General features: G+C 38.7%; 1 protein-coding gene across 2 annotated transcripts in view; it reads left to right on the top strand.

The window, feature by feature from the left end:
* The window catches only part of LOC149161382 (bifunctional nitrilase/nitrile hydratase NIT4A-like), a 162,254-nt gene that overhangs the window by 120,298 nt on the left and 26,929 nt on the right, over positions 1 to 15,027 (top strand). For both annotated transcript variants that reach the window (XM_089436980.1, XM_089436979.1), the window contains one exon: positions 7,421 to 7,714. In XM_089436980.1, coding sequence (XP_089293106.1) covers positions 7,421 to 7,714 — 294 coding nt within the window. The remainder of the gene's footprint in view (positions 1 to 7,420; positions 7,715 to 15,027) is intronic.

The raw sequence follows: 15,027 nt of genomic DNA, 5'->3' as shown, positions 1-15,027 counted from the left end.
CAAAATCCATGAAACTCATTAGATTCATATTCAGTCCCATTATCAGTCCTTAAGATCTTGATCTTCTTTTCGGTTTGATTCTCGATCAAGGCTTTGAAGTGTTGAAACCAAGAGAACACTTCATCCTTCTTTTTCAAGAAGTATATCCAAGTTTTGCGAGAATAGTCATCTGTAAAAGTGAGGTAATATGAATATCCTCCCAAGGAGTTCACAAGCATCATACCAGATATGTCTGAGTGAACCAACTGTAATATATCGAAGGTCTTGCTTTGGCTAGAGGGGAATGGTCCCCTTTTGAGCTTTCCTTCTGCACATCCCAGACATACACCTTCTTTCTCTACTCGGAATTCGGGCATCCCTGTCACCATTTGTCTTACATCGGTAGAGCTTTATAATGAAGATGAACAAACCTCCGATGCCATAGTTCAAACTGAAGAGATGTGTCACAAGACATGACACCTAACAGACTCCCTCTGACTTGATATAATGAATCAACTCGAAACCCAAGAGTGAAGGCATATTTAATATTGTTTTTCCATACACGTACCTTGCCATCGCTGAAGGTCACCTTGTAGCCTTTGTCTTCCATAGCCGAAATGGACACCAGGTTCTTTTTAAGATCAGGTACATATAATACATCCTGTAGGTGGATTGTATTACCTTGATTCAATTTAAGAGAGACATTTCCTACACCTTTCACGGGATATTTCATATTGTCTCCAAGGACAATTTCCAGGTTGGTTTCTTTCTCTATCAGATTATGGAGAACTTCTTTGTAACCAGTGAAGTGCCTTGAGGCACCACTATCAATAAGCCAATTTCCCAGCGAGTCCGGAGGAGCAGAGGTAGATAGAGCAACTGGTAGATAATATTCATCTTGCTTATTGTTAATGGTGTTAGATTCACACCTGGAATTTCTTGCCCTTTTGAATGGTTGTCCTCTTCCTTGATTTCCGACACTTCTCTTGCCTTTGCCATTAGACCTGACATTCCTTTGATTTCCATGAGAGGGATTTTGATCATCGTCCCGGTGTGAGTCCCTTCTATCAGGGCACTCCCTTGCGTAGTGACCTGCTTTATTGCAAATATAACATCGTCCTTTCTTTCCACCCTTAGGTCTGGCCTTTCCTTTGAATTTAGCTCTGGAAAATTTTCTTTTCTTAGCATGAGAAGAAAAGGCAGTGGGAGGACCATTAGGGATGGGCATTTCTTGCTCTTCCATCCTTGTTTCTTCTTTACTGCATCTTGCCATTAATTCCTCGAATCCAATAATTACGTTGTTGTTGAGAAGAGTAGTCCTGAACACGTACCATTTAGATGGTAATCCTCCAAGAGTTGTGAGTGCCATTTCCCTATCAGGAATTATTTCCCCAATAGATAGGAGATCGTTCTTGATCTCGGTGATTCTTAAGAAATATGCTTGCATACTCTCATCTTTGCCCTTCTTAATTTCCTTTAGCTTATTTCTAAGAAACAAAACTTGATTTGCATCATTAACTTTAAATAAACTCACCAGTCTATCGTAGATTTCCTTAGAGATGTTCAGGTCGGAGATGGAGGCTACCAAATGTTTGTCGATAGAGTCCCGGATGATCTTCTTAGCTTTTACTTCCCCCTTGGTCCATTTTTTCTTAGCAGCAATAGATGCATTTGATAGAGGTTCAACAATTCCGCCTTTCACATGGTCCAACACTTCCTGTTCTTCTAGTGTTAGATCGAGAGAAATCTTCCATCTGTGGTAGTCAGACTTCCCTCGAAGTTTGTCTTCAGCAGGGAAGTGTGTTGAGGACCCCATGGTTTCTTTTGGATAGCCTTGCCAATCTTCTCTTCGGTGATTGTTCTTGCTCTTGCTTGGGCTTTGTCTTCACCTCAGCTTTGATACCATGTTAAATTATGGTATGTTCTATGCTTAGAGCAGTTTACTTATCTTTCTTATTATTATCCATTGATTAGCAATCACATGTACATAAGTAAAGTGCAGATAGAACATTTAACGATCAACAGAAAACAGGCCAAGACAGGAGACACAAGATGTGGTGGCTAGCCAGGGACAAACCCCAATATGGGGAACCCTTTGGTCAAATCTTCTTTTATCTTCAATAATTCAGCAGAGAGAAATAGTACAAAAATCTGATTTATATCAGCAGCATCAAACCCTAGATTAGCGACATCAACATCAGCAGCATCAGCATCAAAACTAGGATAGTGAATATCTTCCAAACCGGAGGTCAGATCACCTTGATTCCTGTGCCAAAAATTGCGGATTTCCAAGGAGAGTCAGCTTCACCGACTGCGCAGTCAAGAGAGAGAATGCTGGTCAACGCTGGTCAAAGTTCCAATCTGCATTTTGTAAACCCTTAGAAAATTGTGTCCTTCCTTCCCACGTGTGAGAGAGAGACCTATCTGTGTAGGAGAGAGAGAGAGATTCTTTTCTGCGCAGAAGAGAGAGAGAGATGGATGAGAAGTGTGTATCCAAATGAGGAGGAGACATCCTGTATTTATATGCAAATGTTGATGATGAATAGATGTGTCTGTTGGGTTTCTGAGCCTACATAAGTTGCTGGCCGACTTTGACAATTTGACCATAATAAAAAATAAATTCATATCTCCATAAATACTTATCGAAATCAGATGATCTTTAGATCAATCCTACACCTCTCGACGAGAGGAATCTAGATAAAATATTATCAGCCATGAATAAGGTGATCCTCATGGAGTTTGGCCCTAGTTGCCAATTTTAATACACTTCATGCTGCTGCTCCTGTCACTGTGCTTCTCCAATCACTGGGCTACTCTCATCACGGATCTGCACTCTATGTTGCACTCATCACTGCATCCAATCATGTAGCTGCATCATACATAGTGCTGTACTATGCATCACGTGATGCTACACCCTTTTTACATTACGCTGCATTGCTACCCATCACTGTATGCTGATAGCACTATGTTGTACTAGTTGTTGTCCCATAATATGTCCAGCTACACCAACATGCCCAAATAGTCCAATTAGGCCATTGTATCATTTGTTTGCACAACTGTTTGCTGCACACCTGGTTAGGGCACTTGCAGCAGCCCTAGTTTCATCCCACAGTCAACAAACTAACCCTTTAAGGGCTGCGGCATACCCTCATACGTCTCCTCCTCACCCACGCTGCTTGCTTAGGGTGCTATCCACCCTTGACAACCCTCACACAGCCTCTAGTTGTGTGCTATGGCCTACGACCTAGCACAACAAATTGTTGGAGCAACAAACCTCTGAAAATGTGCCAAAATAACTTCCAAACAACAACATGTTTGACCCTTAGGAAGTCAGCCTAACAGTCAGCTTTCTCGGCCCTCTTCACAGCAAACTTGGATCCTAATTATATCACTGTTCCAGCCCTAAGACTATCCGCACTTACGTCAGCCACTCGGTCTCCTGCAGCAGACTTCAGATCCCCGTTTTCCCACGCTGTCCAGACTCTAGGTTGCTGCAGCTAGAGTATATCCATATCACCCTTAGGTAGGGCAGCATAGGGTCTCCTCTAGTTTCTGGTTAGGGCCTTCCCTTTGTTGCGGATTAGGGCTCCCTTTAGCTACAGATTAGGACTCCCTTTAGCTGCGAATTAGGGCTCTCTTTGGCTGCGGATTAGGGCTCTTCTAGCTGCGGATTAGGGCCTCTTAGATCTGCGGCCAGATCTTCTACAAGTGTGTGGCTAGGGCTCTCCTAGATGACCCTTCTTTAGGGCTGCATAGAAGGCATCTCCTCTAGACCTCCTCTTCCACTAAAAACCCAAACAAGTGGAGAGTGAGATCACAAAAGATGATATCAAATGACTTGAAGTCCTCCTTTATTTATACTAAAATGTTGAGCACAAGTGGGGTATATTTGGTTGGTGGTTGACCTTGGTGAATTGCCCATAACACAAATAAATTCATATCTCCATGAATACTTATCGGAATCAGATGATCTTTAGATCAATCCTACACCTCTCGATGAGAGGGATCCAAGAAAAATATCAGCTACCATAAATAAGATGACCCACATGGAGTTTGGCCCTAGTTGCCAATTTTAACATCCCTCATTTATGAAGTAGCCACTGACATAAAGGTCGGATTATATATATATATTATATTTTAAATTGTTTTTGATAAGAATAAAATTTTAATTATATATAAAGCTCCTTGAAGGGAGAAAATCTAGTACGTATCCATTTCTTCACCAAAAGCAGGGCTTTTGGACCAATATGGAGATATGGCTTTTGCATATACTACCATGACAAATGAAAACAACCAAAACAGAAATTCTATCAGCGTAGTACACAGTTTGAGCGTGACTGCTAATATAAACAAAACAAAGATAATACAAAGCATAAATATGTGAGTAAAGTCCAGCTTGGGATTAGCACTAAGGCTTGTGTGTAGATCCCTCCCATCCAAGAGAATAATTTGGAGGGGAACCACAATAAGTGCGAGATAAGGTTCCACCAATAGACATTAATTAATTTTTTATTCTTGTTGTTGCACACTGTTAAAATTAGGGCTAGTTGCTACATTATTGAAATGTGGAATTAAGCATGTGTTAGCTAATTTAATGTATGGGCCAATGTTATATGAATGAAATGTCCTAGAGATATTTGTCTTGATAAGCTCACATCATTTGCTTTGAAGTATAAATGCTTGAAGGTCACTTTTCTTTTCTTTCTCTCAACATTGGATGAAGCTGACTTCCCAGGGCTCCTTGATCAAGAAACCAAGTTCTTACTCATCATCATCCTTGACTCCATATCCCCAAGTGAATTAGGCATTGATCCCTCAAAAAGGGTGATCATTTTAACCCTCTTTTTATTATTTTCCCCTTTTTCCCTAGGTCTAGCCCCATTAGGTCACCTAGGGCATCAATTTCCTGGGAGTTGATCCAAGGAAAAATTTCGATCTCCAACAAGATACTGCGTTGTTGGGTCCCCTCCCTCTCCTCCAAATTTGAGACAATTCTAACAGTGGAATCTCCGGAATCCCAAGCCCTAGCTCTAGGATCGAATTTTGCCTAGGCATCCCCAAGGCTAGACCTCAACAGGATCAATCCAACCTTTTGAAGTAAATATTTTTGTTTGGTCTTTTCCTTTCACCTTGTCCAGGATAGGAACATCATTGGTTGCTACATTCCATCCCCAAACCTGGACTGGGTCCACTTGGCCCTATGTGGTCCCACTTCTCAATAAAGATTATTTTTCAAGGACCATCTGGGAATCCAAGTTTCCCAAAGATTATAGGGATTGGGGACCTCTTCTATAAGCCTATCCCTTCTTGCTCAACCCTCCAATCTTCGCCCCTTATCCCTAGAGGACCAAGTCCCTTGCTTAAAGAGCAAGCAAGTTCCATTCTTCCCTACATCCTTGGGAAAGGGTTTCTAGGGTCACTTTCCACTTATCCATTGACATATACTTTACAAGTGATCCCTACACTACTGGGACAATGGGCTAAACCTCCACCGTTGCCCTTAACCTAGCAGTTTCCCTCTTAGGAATCCCTTTTAGGTCCCCTGCTGGTTTGAGTGGTACTGGTAACTGGCTACACTGGATTCTGCAATGGTGATGATTAATAACAGTATAAAACTGCACCATTTTACACAAGCTATGACTTTGGGCATTCAAGGAAACTGATAAATTGCATAGACACATGCAACAAAAGTAGTTTTGCACATTTATATGGATTCAGATCAGCACCAATCGACTCAGGTGCACATAGATCTGCAAGTCTGCAACAATATATATGCACAACGATATATCATGTTGTGTTGCCTCTCTTGATCTCTCTGCGTTCCATATCTACCACAAACAGCACGATCAATGCGAGTCCATGTGCGCTGTATACTCAACACAACTTTTGGTTTGTACGTTTCAAGCCACACCAGGCATACCACCCATGAAGGGTCATTTCTGCTCATGCCAGCGGCGGTGTGATAATATGCATTCAAGACTTTTTGGCTTCACGATGCATCCCGTGAATCACTTTTGATAACTTCCGTTGACCTTTTCAGAATTGATGTTTTCAAAAACTCTTTTAGAATTGACCCTTACTCATCTGGTTCCATGAATGAACATTATCCATTGCTTGGATTAAAAATTTGGCTCTTTCATAATAGGAATCCCATTACTTCAATTGCCACTTATCATTATAGAAATGGAGATATACACCATTCATCATACCAGTTTTGCAGTCAATGTATGCTCCAAGTTGTTTCTGTTGTTGTTCTTCTCGAAGCTTGTCTCAGGAAATAGATCTACACATCATCATCCAGGCTGAATCGAATTGAGATCCGGTGATGGTCAACACATAGAGCATGGTTCTTTGGTCCTTGCCATTTGATACCAAGACTCCTGCAGCAAGTCTTCGACACAGATCCCAGCATCCAAGCTCCATTAAAAAAGACTTTCCATCTTGGATTTATTAACACTCCACACAAACATTAATCCACACTGCATCACATATCCAATCCATACTGTAGGTCTGTCCATGCAGGCTCAAATCTCAACACAGGCCTAAGAACTATAATGCTCTGATACTAATTGAAAATAATAAAAAAAAACAAAATAATATCAGAGTGACAAGAAACTTTTGCCGAAAAGGCTTTAAGCCTGATTGTATATTCACAAAAAAATAATAATACATAATTCTCTCACACATGAGGCCTCGTATTATAGAATTCGGGTTCTCATAACAAATTACCAATTTGACTAATTGGTTGAACCTTCTCCATAACTTTCTCCACTGTCTCCATGATCATCACCACAAATATCTTAGCTGATTTTGTGTGATCTCCATCCCTAACTTCTCTCATTATCCTCATCTTTGGTCATACGTAGACTTCTAGAGTAAGTCTACTTTCATGATTAATAATTTCATAATTTCATTATTTTGTGAATACTTGGACTTATTGATTGTTTATGTGAGTATGAGGCTAACAATCACTAGCAGTCCGTTTGCATGGAAGAAATGGCTCTCGATGGGTGAACGATGAACCATGGAACTCAAGAACTTCTGTTCAGCTTTGTTGTTGCAATAAGGGCGTATTATTACATCAAATTCACCTAGGACTTGTACCTAGACCCTGTCCCCAACTGCTTATTACTGTTTTTGAGTAATTTAACGGTACCTTGGTGGGTGGCCTAACATGCCACCATCTTCATCACCGAATCATGACGCCATTGACCAAGAATACATTTATTGGTAATGTTTTCTTTTATTAGTTTGTTCATAGAGGACCATAATTGCAAATATGCGGAATGTTTTGGATGTTTAAACTTGTTTACACATATTGCCAAGCAAATTTTATGGGGTATTTTCTGCTCTTATGAATAGTGAAATGAAGAGAAATGTTAAAAACGATATGATCTTAATGTGCTGATTGTGTTTTCCATCTACACTCTCTGATATACAGGTCCAGAAGTAGAGAGGATATCAGCTGCAGCTGCAAAATATAAAGTGCATGTAATAATGGGTGTGATAGAGCGAGCAGGCTTCACACTGTATTGCACTGTTCTTTTCTTTGATTCTCAAGGAAGATTCTTAGGGAAGCACCGTAAACTGATGCCAACAGCTTTGGAGCGTGTGATTTGGGGTTTTGGTGATGGATCTACCTTACCTGTGTATGACACATCAATTGGGCGTGTGGGTGCACTCATATGCTGGGAAAACCGAATGCCTCTTTTGAGAACAGCTTTGTATGGAAAAGGTAAATTGTAAAACCAGTCTCAGTTAGTTGCAATTTGAATTTTCATAAAATATTAACAATTTTCTGGTGATTAATAAGAATATCTGTTTAAATGAAAAGACTTTCACTTGCAAACTAATCCCCATGAGTTAAAAATATATGAATAATGAACTGTGTATGTAATGAGAAAACCATAGGATGGATGATACATTTCTATTTATTCTCATTTCTCCGAGGCAAAAATAAAAAAACAAATGTAAATTATGTAATAAGTTCATTATTGATTAACTGTAACATAATGTATTATAAATTAAAAGCTTCATTGTTTTAACTTGATTTACAAGATTGATGAGCTCTTTTTGGCTTGTCATATATATGATTGACACCTCCAAATGCTTTGTATCTTTGGGATTGTATTATCATTGGAGGATACAGCGGAATGATGCGTTTCAACTTTCTATAATCTTTGCATTATTTGATTAATATGCAAGAAATTTTGATGTTAGTTTATAATCTGCACCTTTCATCATTAAATGCATATTAAGCTTATATGGTGTTGCTGGTTACTAAGGAGGATCCAGCTAGAGTTAAGGATGTAATTCTATATTCTTAAATTTGTAGATTGCTTTATTTGATGACATGCAGAAGAATTAGATAAAAGTTGAGTGCATATTTCTTACCTAGTAAATAGGGGAAATGTGTAATGTAGACATGGGTATACATCAATATTTTACATGTATTTGGTTTTAAGTTTTAACTGCTCACTATCTCCTCCCTGTTCAATGTGAAAGCTTTTCTATTAATGCTGAAAAAAAATGTTATCCCAAGTTCATATGGGGTGTCCTACCAGCTTAGAATAGTATTATTAGGAGCCTATTTGGCATGTGGGATTCCTTGTTTAGTTGAACTGCTAGCAACAAAATGGATTTGAGTATGCCATCTGCTACTTCCCAAACTGGCACTCAAGACATTCAAAATCCCAAATCCAAGTGCAAAATCTAGCGGCACTTAAGAAGGTTGCCCATTTTCATCACAACAACTCTTCCTCTCACTTTAGGTCTGCTCTCCTCCGACACAAGGGGGGATCTTGTCTTCCTCTCACTTAAGGTTGGATCTTCTCCGGCACAAGGGGGAAATCTTTAGGAAAGGTGTAAGATAAACTTTAGAAATATATTGGTTGTTGGACCAAAGGCAATGCCTTTCTGGCTGGGTGATGGAGTCAAGATCTATGATCAAGAGAATTTGAAGATTATGAAGAAGACTGTAACGAACAAAGTTTGTTTACACTCTGATACCATTGTAACAAACAAAGTTTGTACTATGCAGTAATCTTCAGAACACTTGGAAAGATCATTAAGGCATACATTGATGTGATAATTGGTACAAGACAGATTTTTAGGTTATTCAAGAATAAGTGAGAGCCTTTATAAAAGATGCACCATCACAACTATGAAATTACAGCAAAAATAACATGCAACCATAACATGAATTCCAAAATGAGGTAGACAAGGTAGGGCAACCGTTGAATGAGCAGCCCAACAGTGCATCCTATCTCCAAATCTGATTTCATCACAAGATTAGAAGGGCCATAATGTGCCACATCTAATCTGATATTACAGCAGAAAATCCCCCAAAATTCAATATTACATAAAAAAATTTGGAGGTTACCACCTCGGCCATAATCTTATCTTATTGAAGTACAAATACCCTTCTACAATTGTTCTTTCAGCACCAAAATAATGGCAATCCTGCATAAACCCTAGTTATCAATTAACAAGATAAGACAGATGGAAAACCTTGCGTATGAACTTCCCCCTTCACTTCTTCCTTGTGATAGATCTTCCACATTTTTTCACCAAACCAACCATACCTTTGCACAAGAGTGTAAAATTTCTGCATTCAAGAGTTTCAATGCAAAACTGAAATTACACCTCTTTTTAAGACCTTGTGAATTTTCAACTTCAAGGCTGTTATGAAGTATAACCAATATAACAATAGCAATGGACTGTATGTATTGTGGAACCTGTTTGCTTTTAGTCTTGCTTATGAGCAAACTAGTGGGAAATTCAAGAGAAAAGATAACAGTGGGTCCAATAAATTTCATCCCTCTAGCACAATCGTATCAGGCATATAACAGATCTGAAAACCATTTATGACAGCTCTAAAAAAACAGTAAATGCACCCATTTATTCTTCAATTATAATGTTAATTCACCTAACTCAATCACCCTTAACTTATGTCAAATTAGCAAAGAGTCAAAGACATATAGAGTTGGAAATTACAAACCACAAAGAACATCGATGGATGAAATCAAATCTGCAATGCACATGAGTGTTGGACAACTAGAAACTTCATTAATATGTATAAAGATGAAGTTTGTAATGTCCTCTTCTAATTAATTTTCTCAAGGGAGGACGAAGTAGCCTATCCAACCCCGTAGGTTATACCGTTATAGTCATTTGTAAAGGGGGAAACCCATTTGATGTCATTGGGGTAACATTGGATAATTTGTGCTAAATGGGGGAAAACTTGTGACTAAAGCCATATTTGGGGAAAATTGGAGGGAAACTTGTTAGCCACTCAATTTATAATTAGGAGGGAAGACCCCAAAGGGAATCTATAAAAGGGAGAGAGGAGAATCATTTTTCTTATCATGGTTTGTTGATATTTCTGATTTGTGAGCTGAGGCTCTTGGAGGGTTTTAAGATTCTTTATCTCTGATTGGTTTCAGTGGTGAAGGATTCCACCTTAGCCAATCCTTTCTCTTCTTTCTATTTAATATAATTTCTAAGGCATCATCCATCTGTTAGTGGCAATCAAGGGTTTCTGAGGAAGAAAATCTGTGGCAGCAAAGTTCTTGTTGATTTTTCTACGATAAAAACAGTGGAAACTTATTTTTTTTTATTTGATAATTACTTCTAATGATTTTCAACTAATTATTCTTATGTCACGGATATCATTAAGCAATTATACAAAAAAAAATTCAAGCGGGTAGACTTTGATTATGGTTTCTAAGACGTAAGAGTTCCTCATTTTTTGAGTCAACTTTATTTTGGTATTCAAGCTTCTTATCTTTTAAACATTTGATTTGTTCTAATAACCTTTGGTTAAAGTTCTTTAAGCATACATTTTTATCTTCTTTTTTTGGTAGGCTTTCGTTGAGTTTCTTTTTAGAAATTTCCTTTTCTTGTTCTAACTTGTGCTTCTTAGCTTTACATTTGATTTGTTCTAATAACCTCTGGTTAAAGTTCTTTAAGCATACATTTTTATCTTCTTTTTTTGGTAGGCTTGCGTTGAGTTTCTTTTCAGAAATTTCCTTTTCTTGTTCTAACTTGTGCTTTTTAGCTTTACATTTTCTGACTTGTGCAAGTAGGTTCTGATTATGTTCCTTCAAACATGAATTTTCCTTGTTTTTGTTGGATATGACTTCTTCAAGCTCTTTCTACTTCTTTGATACTATTTTTGGATTTTCTTGATACATTAGTTTCGAAATATCCGTAAGGTCTTTTGATGAAGGTGTTGACCACTTTGTGTCAACGACCCCATAGCAGTACACCCCTTTTTTCGCAAAAGGGATTTATCATGTTCGAGTGTTCGCGCCTTTCAGAGTTCTTCAGTAGCCGACAATTTTGTTAAAGATGTAAACCCATTCTGCATGGCTATAATGTAAATGATCATAGTAAGACCATCATGTATGTAACAACCTAGGTAAACATAGTATTTGATGATGATTTCTACCTTAGGAGGTTTTTTTCTAGACCCAAATGATCGGCAACGTTTTTCCCTCCAACCTCACCCCAAAGCTAAGGTGGATTTTGTCGTCAAGATATTAAGTGAGTCCTAGTGTTTTTTATCGAGTCTTTGTAAAAGTAATTTGGGAATAATCCTAGCTAATTGGCTAGATTATTTTATTACAGATTACTTGGTCTACTAGATCATATTTTGTGTCGCAGAAATGGGTAAATGTTGAGGGTCTATAACGAATGGGTGTTCCCCCTTCATGTATTAAATTGTAAAATCTTCATGTAAAAAATATTTAGTGCATGGTCCCTCATAATTAGACACCATGGCTAAGTATTAGAGGGTTGGAAAAATAATTAATGCTTTCATAAGTCAATTAAATTTTCTGGCAAAATTAAATTAAAATCCTAAGCCAAAAATTTAATTAATTGTGTCCTATGTAAAATTAAATTCTTTAATGTTGAAATTCGTGGGTTTTAAAGAAGTTAATTTTTGGAGGTCCCAGCCTAGGGAATATTGAGGAAATCAAGAAATTTTTGACCCTTGGGCCTTGGTGGTTAAGTCAAAGTCAATTTTTTGAGGAAATTAACTCAAAATAATTAATTTTGAGTTAATTAAAAATCAATTAAATGATAAATTCGATTTTTCCTCAAAAATTAAATAATTTCGATAGTGATGATTAAAGATTAATTAAATCTTTATGAACAATCGATATTAATTTGATAGGGATCAAGCCAACTAGTCGCTGGAGATTTTACCTATAACTTAGAAGTCGGTGTCAACCTATCTTTTCATTTGATCTTTGAATCGTATACTAAGCTCTCAAGCTCTCTTGTATACTTTTTTTGAATTAATGCAAAAGTCTTTGAGGTTTCAACACGCGGTGGTGTTCTTCTTCATGAATTTATGGTAACATTGTTTTAATTTTTGCTTAATATTATGTGAAAACTATCAATCAATAGCTCTCTTAGAATAATCTGAATAACTGTATCTTATTCAGTTTGTTGGATCTAGGGTAACATTTTTAATTTTGATCGAAGTCGCAGGTATCTTTATTTCTTCAAAATTTCATTTTTGTTCTATTTCTCTACTTGGTTTGATGGTTGATCTAGTGTTTGCAGGAGATCTCTCTGGTTTCATTGAGCGTTTGGGGATAGTCCTTGGTTGGACTAGCCAACTCTCAACATATATTTTCTGAAGAGCCTACCTCATATAAGCTCCAGGATTTATCTAACTATAAATTTTTTTTGTAGGGTGTGTTTTTGGGCTAGTACCTCTGTAAAATTTCAAAATCTTTTAAATATTTGTGGAAAAATTGATAGATCTGGCTAGTAAGAGCCTTAGATTTTCTGATCTGGGAGCGGAGTTGAACTCATACTCCTCAGATCTGATAGATCTACAACTTTTGTGCATAGGTCTGTAAACTTCTTGGATCTGAAATTTTTCTAATTTGGGTTTATGGGGTTTTATCTATATCTGGGTTCTGGGTATTTTTGTTTTCGTTTTTGCAGGTGTAGATCTGGAAGAGAAGTTTAATTTGAAGCCAGATCTAGATTTGACCTCAGTATCATTTTGCAGGGATATTATTTAAAATTACTTTCAATTTGCGGGTTTCAAATTCAGATTTAAGGTCTTTTTGGGAGAAAATTTTAAAGCGGAAATTTTCTGGGTTTTTTTTAGGGTTCTTGGTATACCATTTGCTGCATCGAACCCCTTCAAAGGTCGCTCCTTTGCAAAAAATCGTTCATCTCTGCAGTGTTTTTTCTTTTTGCTCTGCTGTCTGCATTTTTTCTTTCTGCGTTTTTCTCCTTCTTTTTTTCCAAATCGTAGTCCCTTTCCTTCCTTTCTACTGGCGATCTGTCCCTTTAAATTTGTTGCTGCCCTTTCACAGTTGTTCGCCCTCCTTTGAAACCCTCGATTTGGCTTTCATCCCTCGCATTCCTTGCCGCCTCTGCGCGCTCCCCTCCTTTCCTCATTGCTATTCCACGTGGGTCTCTCCCTTGTTGCCTTTCCCTTGAGCCTGTGTCCAAACTCGCCCGTCGCAGCTCCTCCTCTTGCCGCGACCCTAGCTCAACTCATCTCCCTGCTCCCTCTCGCTTGCTGCTTCCCTGTCAGCTCTCTTCCTCATCCCTGCGATCCCTTTGCGTAGCCGCCTGAGCTCCTCCCTTGTGTTGCGTTCCTCGAGCTCTCTCCTTTGCCGCCTTACCTGTATTCTAACTTTCCCTCTCGATTTTCCTTTTAATTTTATCCTTTGTTTCAAATTTGTTAGGGTTAGATTTTTTCATAACACTAGCAATTCAATTTTTATGAGTTTGTTTTTTTTAATTTTTGACTTTTTGTTTTAAAAAAGAAAACTTTAAACTTTTGATTTATTTATTTTTTTAAGGTGTGACTTAAATTTTTTTTAGAAATCAAAAATTTTTATTAGCTTGTTTTTTCTTTTTCTTTTGATTTTTTTTAATCACATTTTGATTTTGTTTGAGACAAAAATAATTTTTTTATTTTATTTATTTATTTATTTTTTTTCGATTTTTTTTTTGATAAGTAAGAGATGAACGTTCTATTAATCAAAGTAAGTTACATAATATATAGAAAGCCACAGAAGGATGCAAAAGGACAAAAGCCTCCAGGCCACAGAAGTGCTAACTACAGCCTCACATACATGCACAACAACAATAGAACGAGAGTCCCAGAATAGAGGGCAGCCAGCAGCTAGCACAAGCAACCCCGCCGAGGAGGACCAGAAACCAATCCAAAGGTCAGCGCGGAAAACGCAAGAGAGTGGTTTCCCTCTTCTCAAAGCGCCACGCATCAACCCCTGAATGGAACCGCGAGCACTGACCATTCAAAGGTAAGGGATCCATGACCGTGGTGATGCGGAGTGTCGGGCCCACAGAGGGACCCCCCATGGCGAAGTGGCACCTGGCTGACCATCCCGCCAACAACTCAAGATGGGGACCACCAGATCAGATCGGGTTCGAAACCTTTGAGTAACCTGCTCGAAAAATCCTGACCGTTGAGAGAGGCGACCCGATCCCACGCCCCTCGACGATATCGCACAACCGAGATGCACGGGGGTTAACCGTGCGATGAGAGCGGTTTTCTCTCTCATCTCGACGCCACGTGTCACAACCTGAGTGGAATTGCATGCCCCATCCTCTAAACCAGATACCGTCCAGAGCCTGCGCGAAAAACCACTTGTGGTTTTGCGATCACAGAGTCCCCAAAAGGATCGTTCGAGCAATCCCGCCGACCAATCTGCGACCGACCAAACCAAGCTGTGCAAAAGGAATCTCCATCAGAGACCTGTTGAGCTAAAGAGCAATGACAATCTGATTGTGTCAATGATCGACTCAAAGCCTGCATCCATCATCTCTTTGAACATAACACGAAGTCAAGTTAGGCAATGTCTTCACCACCCTTGTCCCCAGTGTTAGCCCTATCCATCCATAAACCCCAATCTGCATTTGCCAGGGTGACACAGTCCTCCCGCAGCTTCCCTGCCGGAAGTAAATCCCATGGATACCGCGAATCCCTGTCTCCATTGGCCACGCCTTCGTTGGCCAACCTATCTGCAAGCATATTAGCCTTCC

The sequence above is a fragment of the Pinus tabuliformis genome, chromosome 5_2 (assembly GCF_031772625.1).
Source record: "Pinus tabuliformis cultivar Carrire ecotype Pingquan chromosome 5_2, CPIR1, whole genome shotgun sequence".
NCBI classification, from domain to species: Eukaryota; Viridiplantae; Streptophyta; class Pinopsida; order Pinales; family Pinaceae; genus Pinus; species Pinus tabuliformis.
Note: the sequence above shows the minus strand (reverse complement) of the source record. Positions and strands in the feature narration are given on the sequence as shown.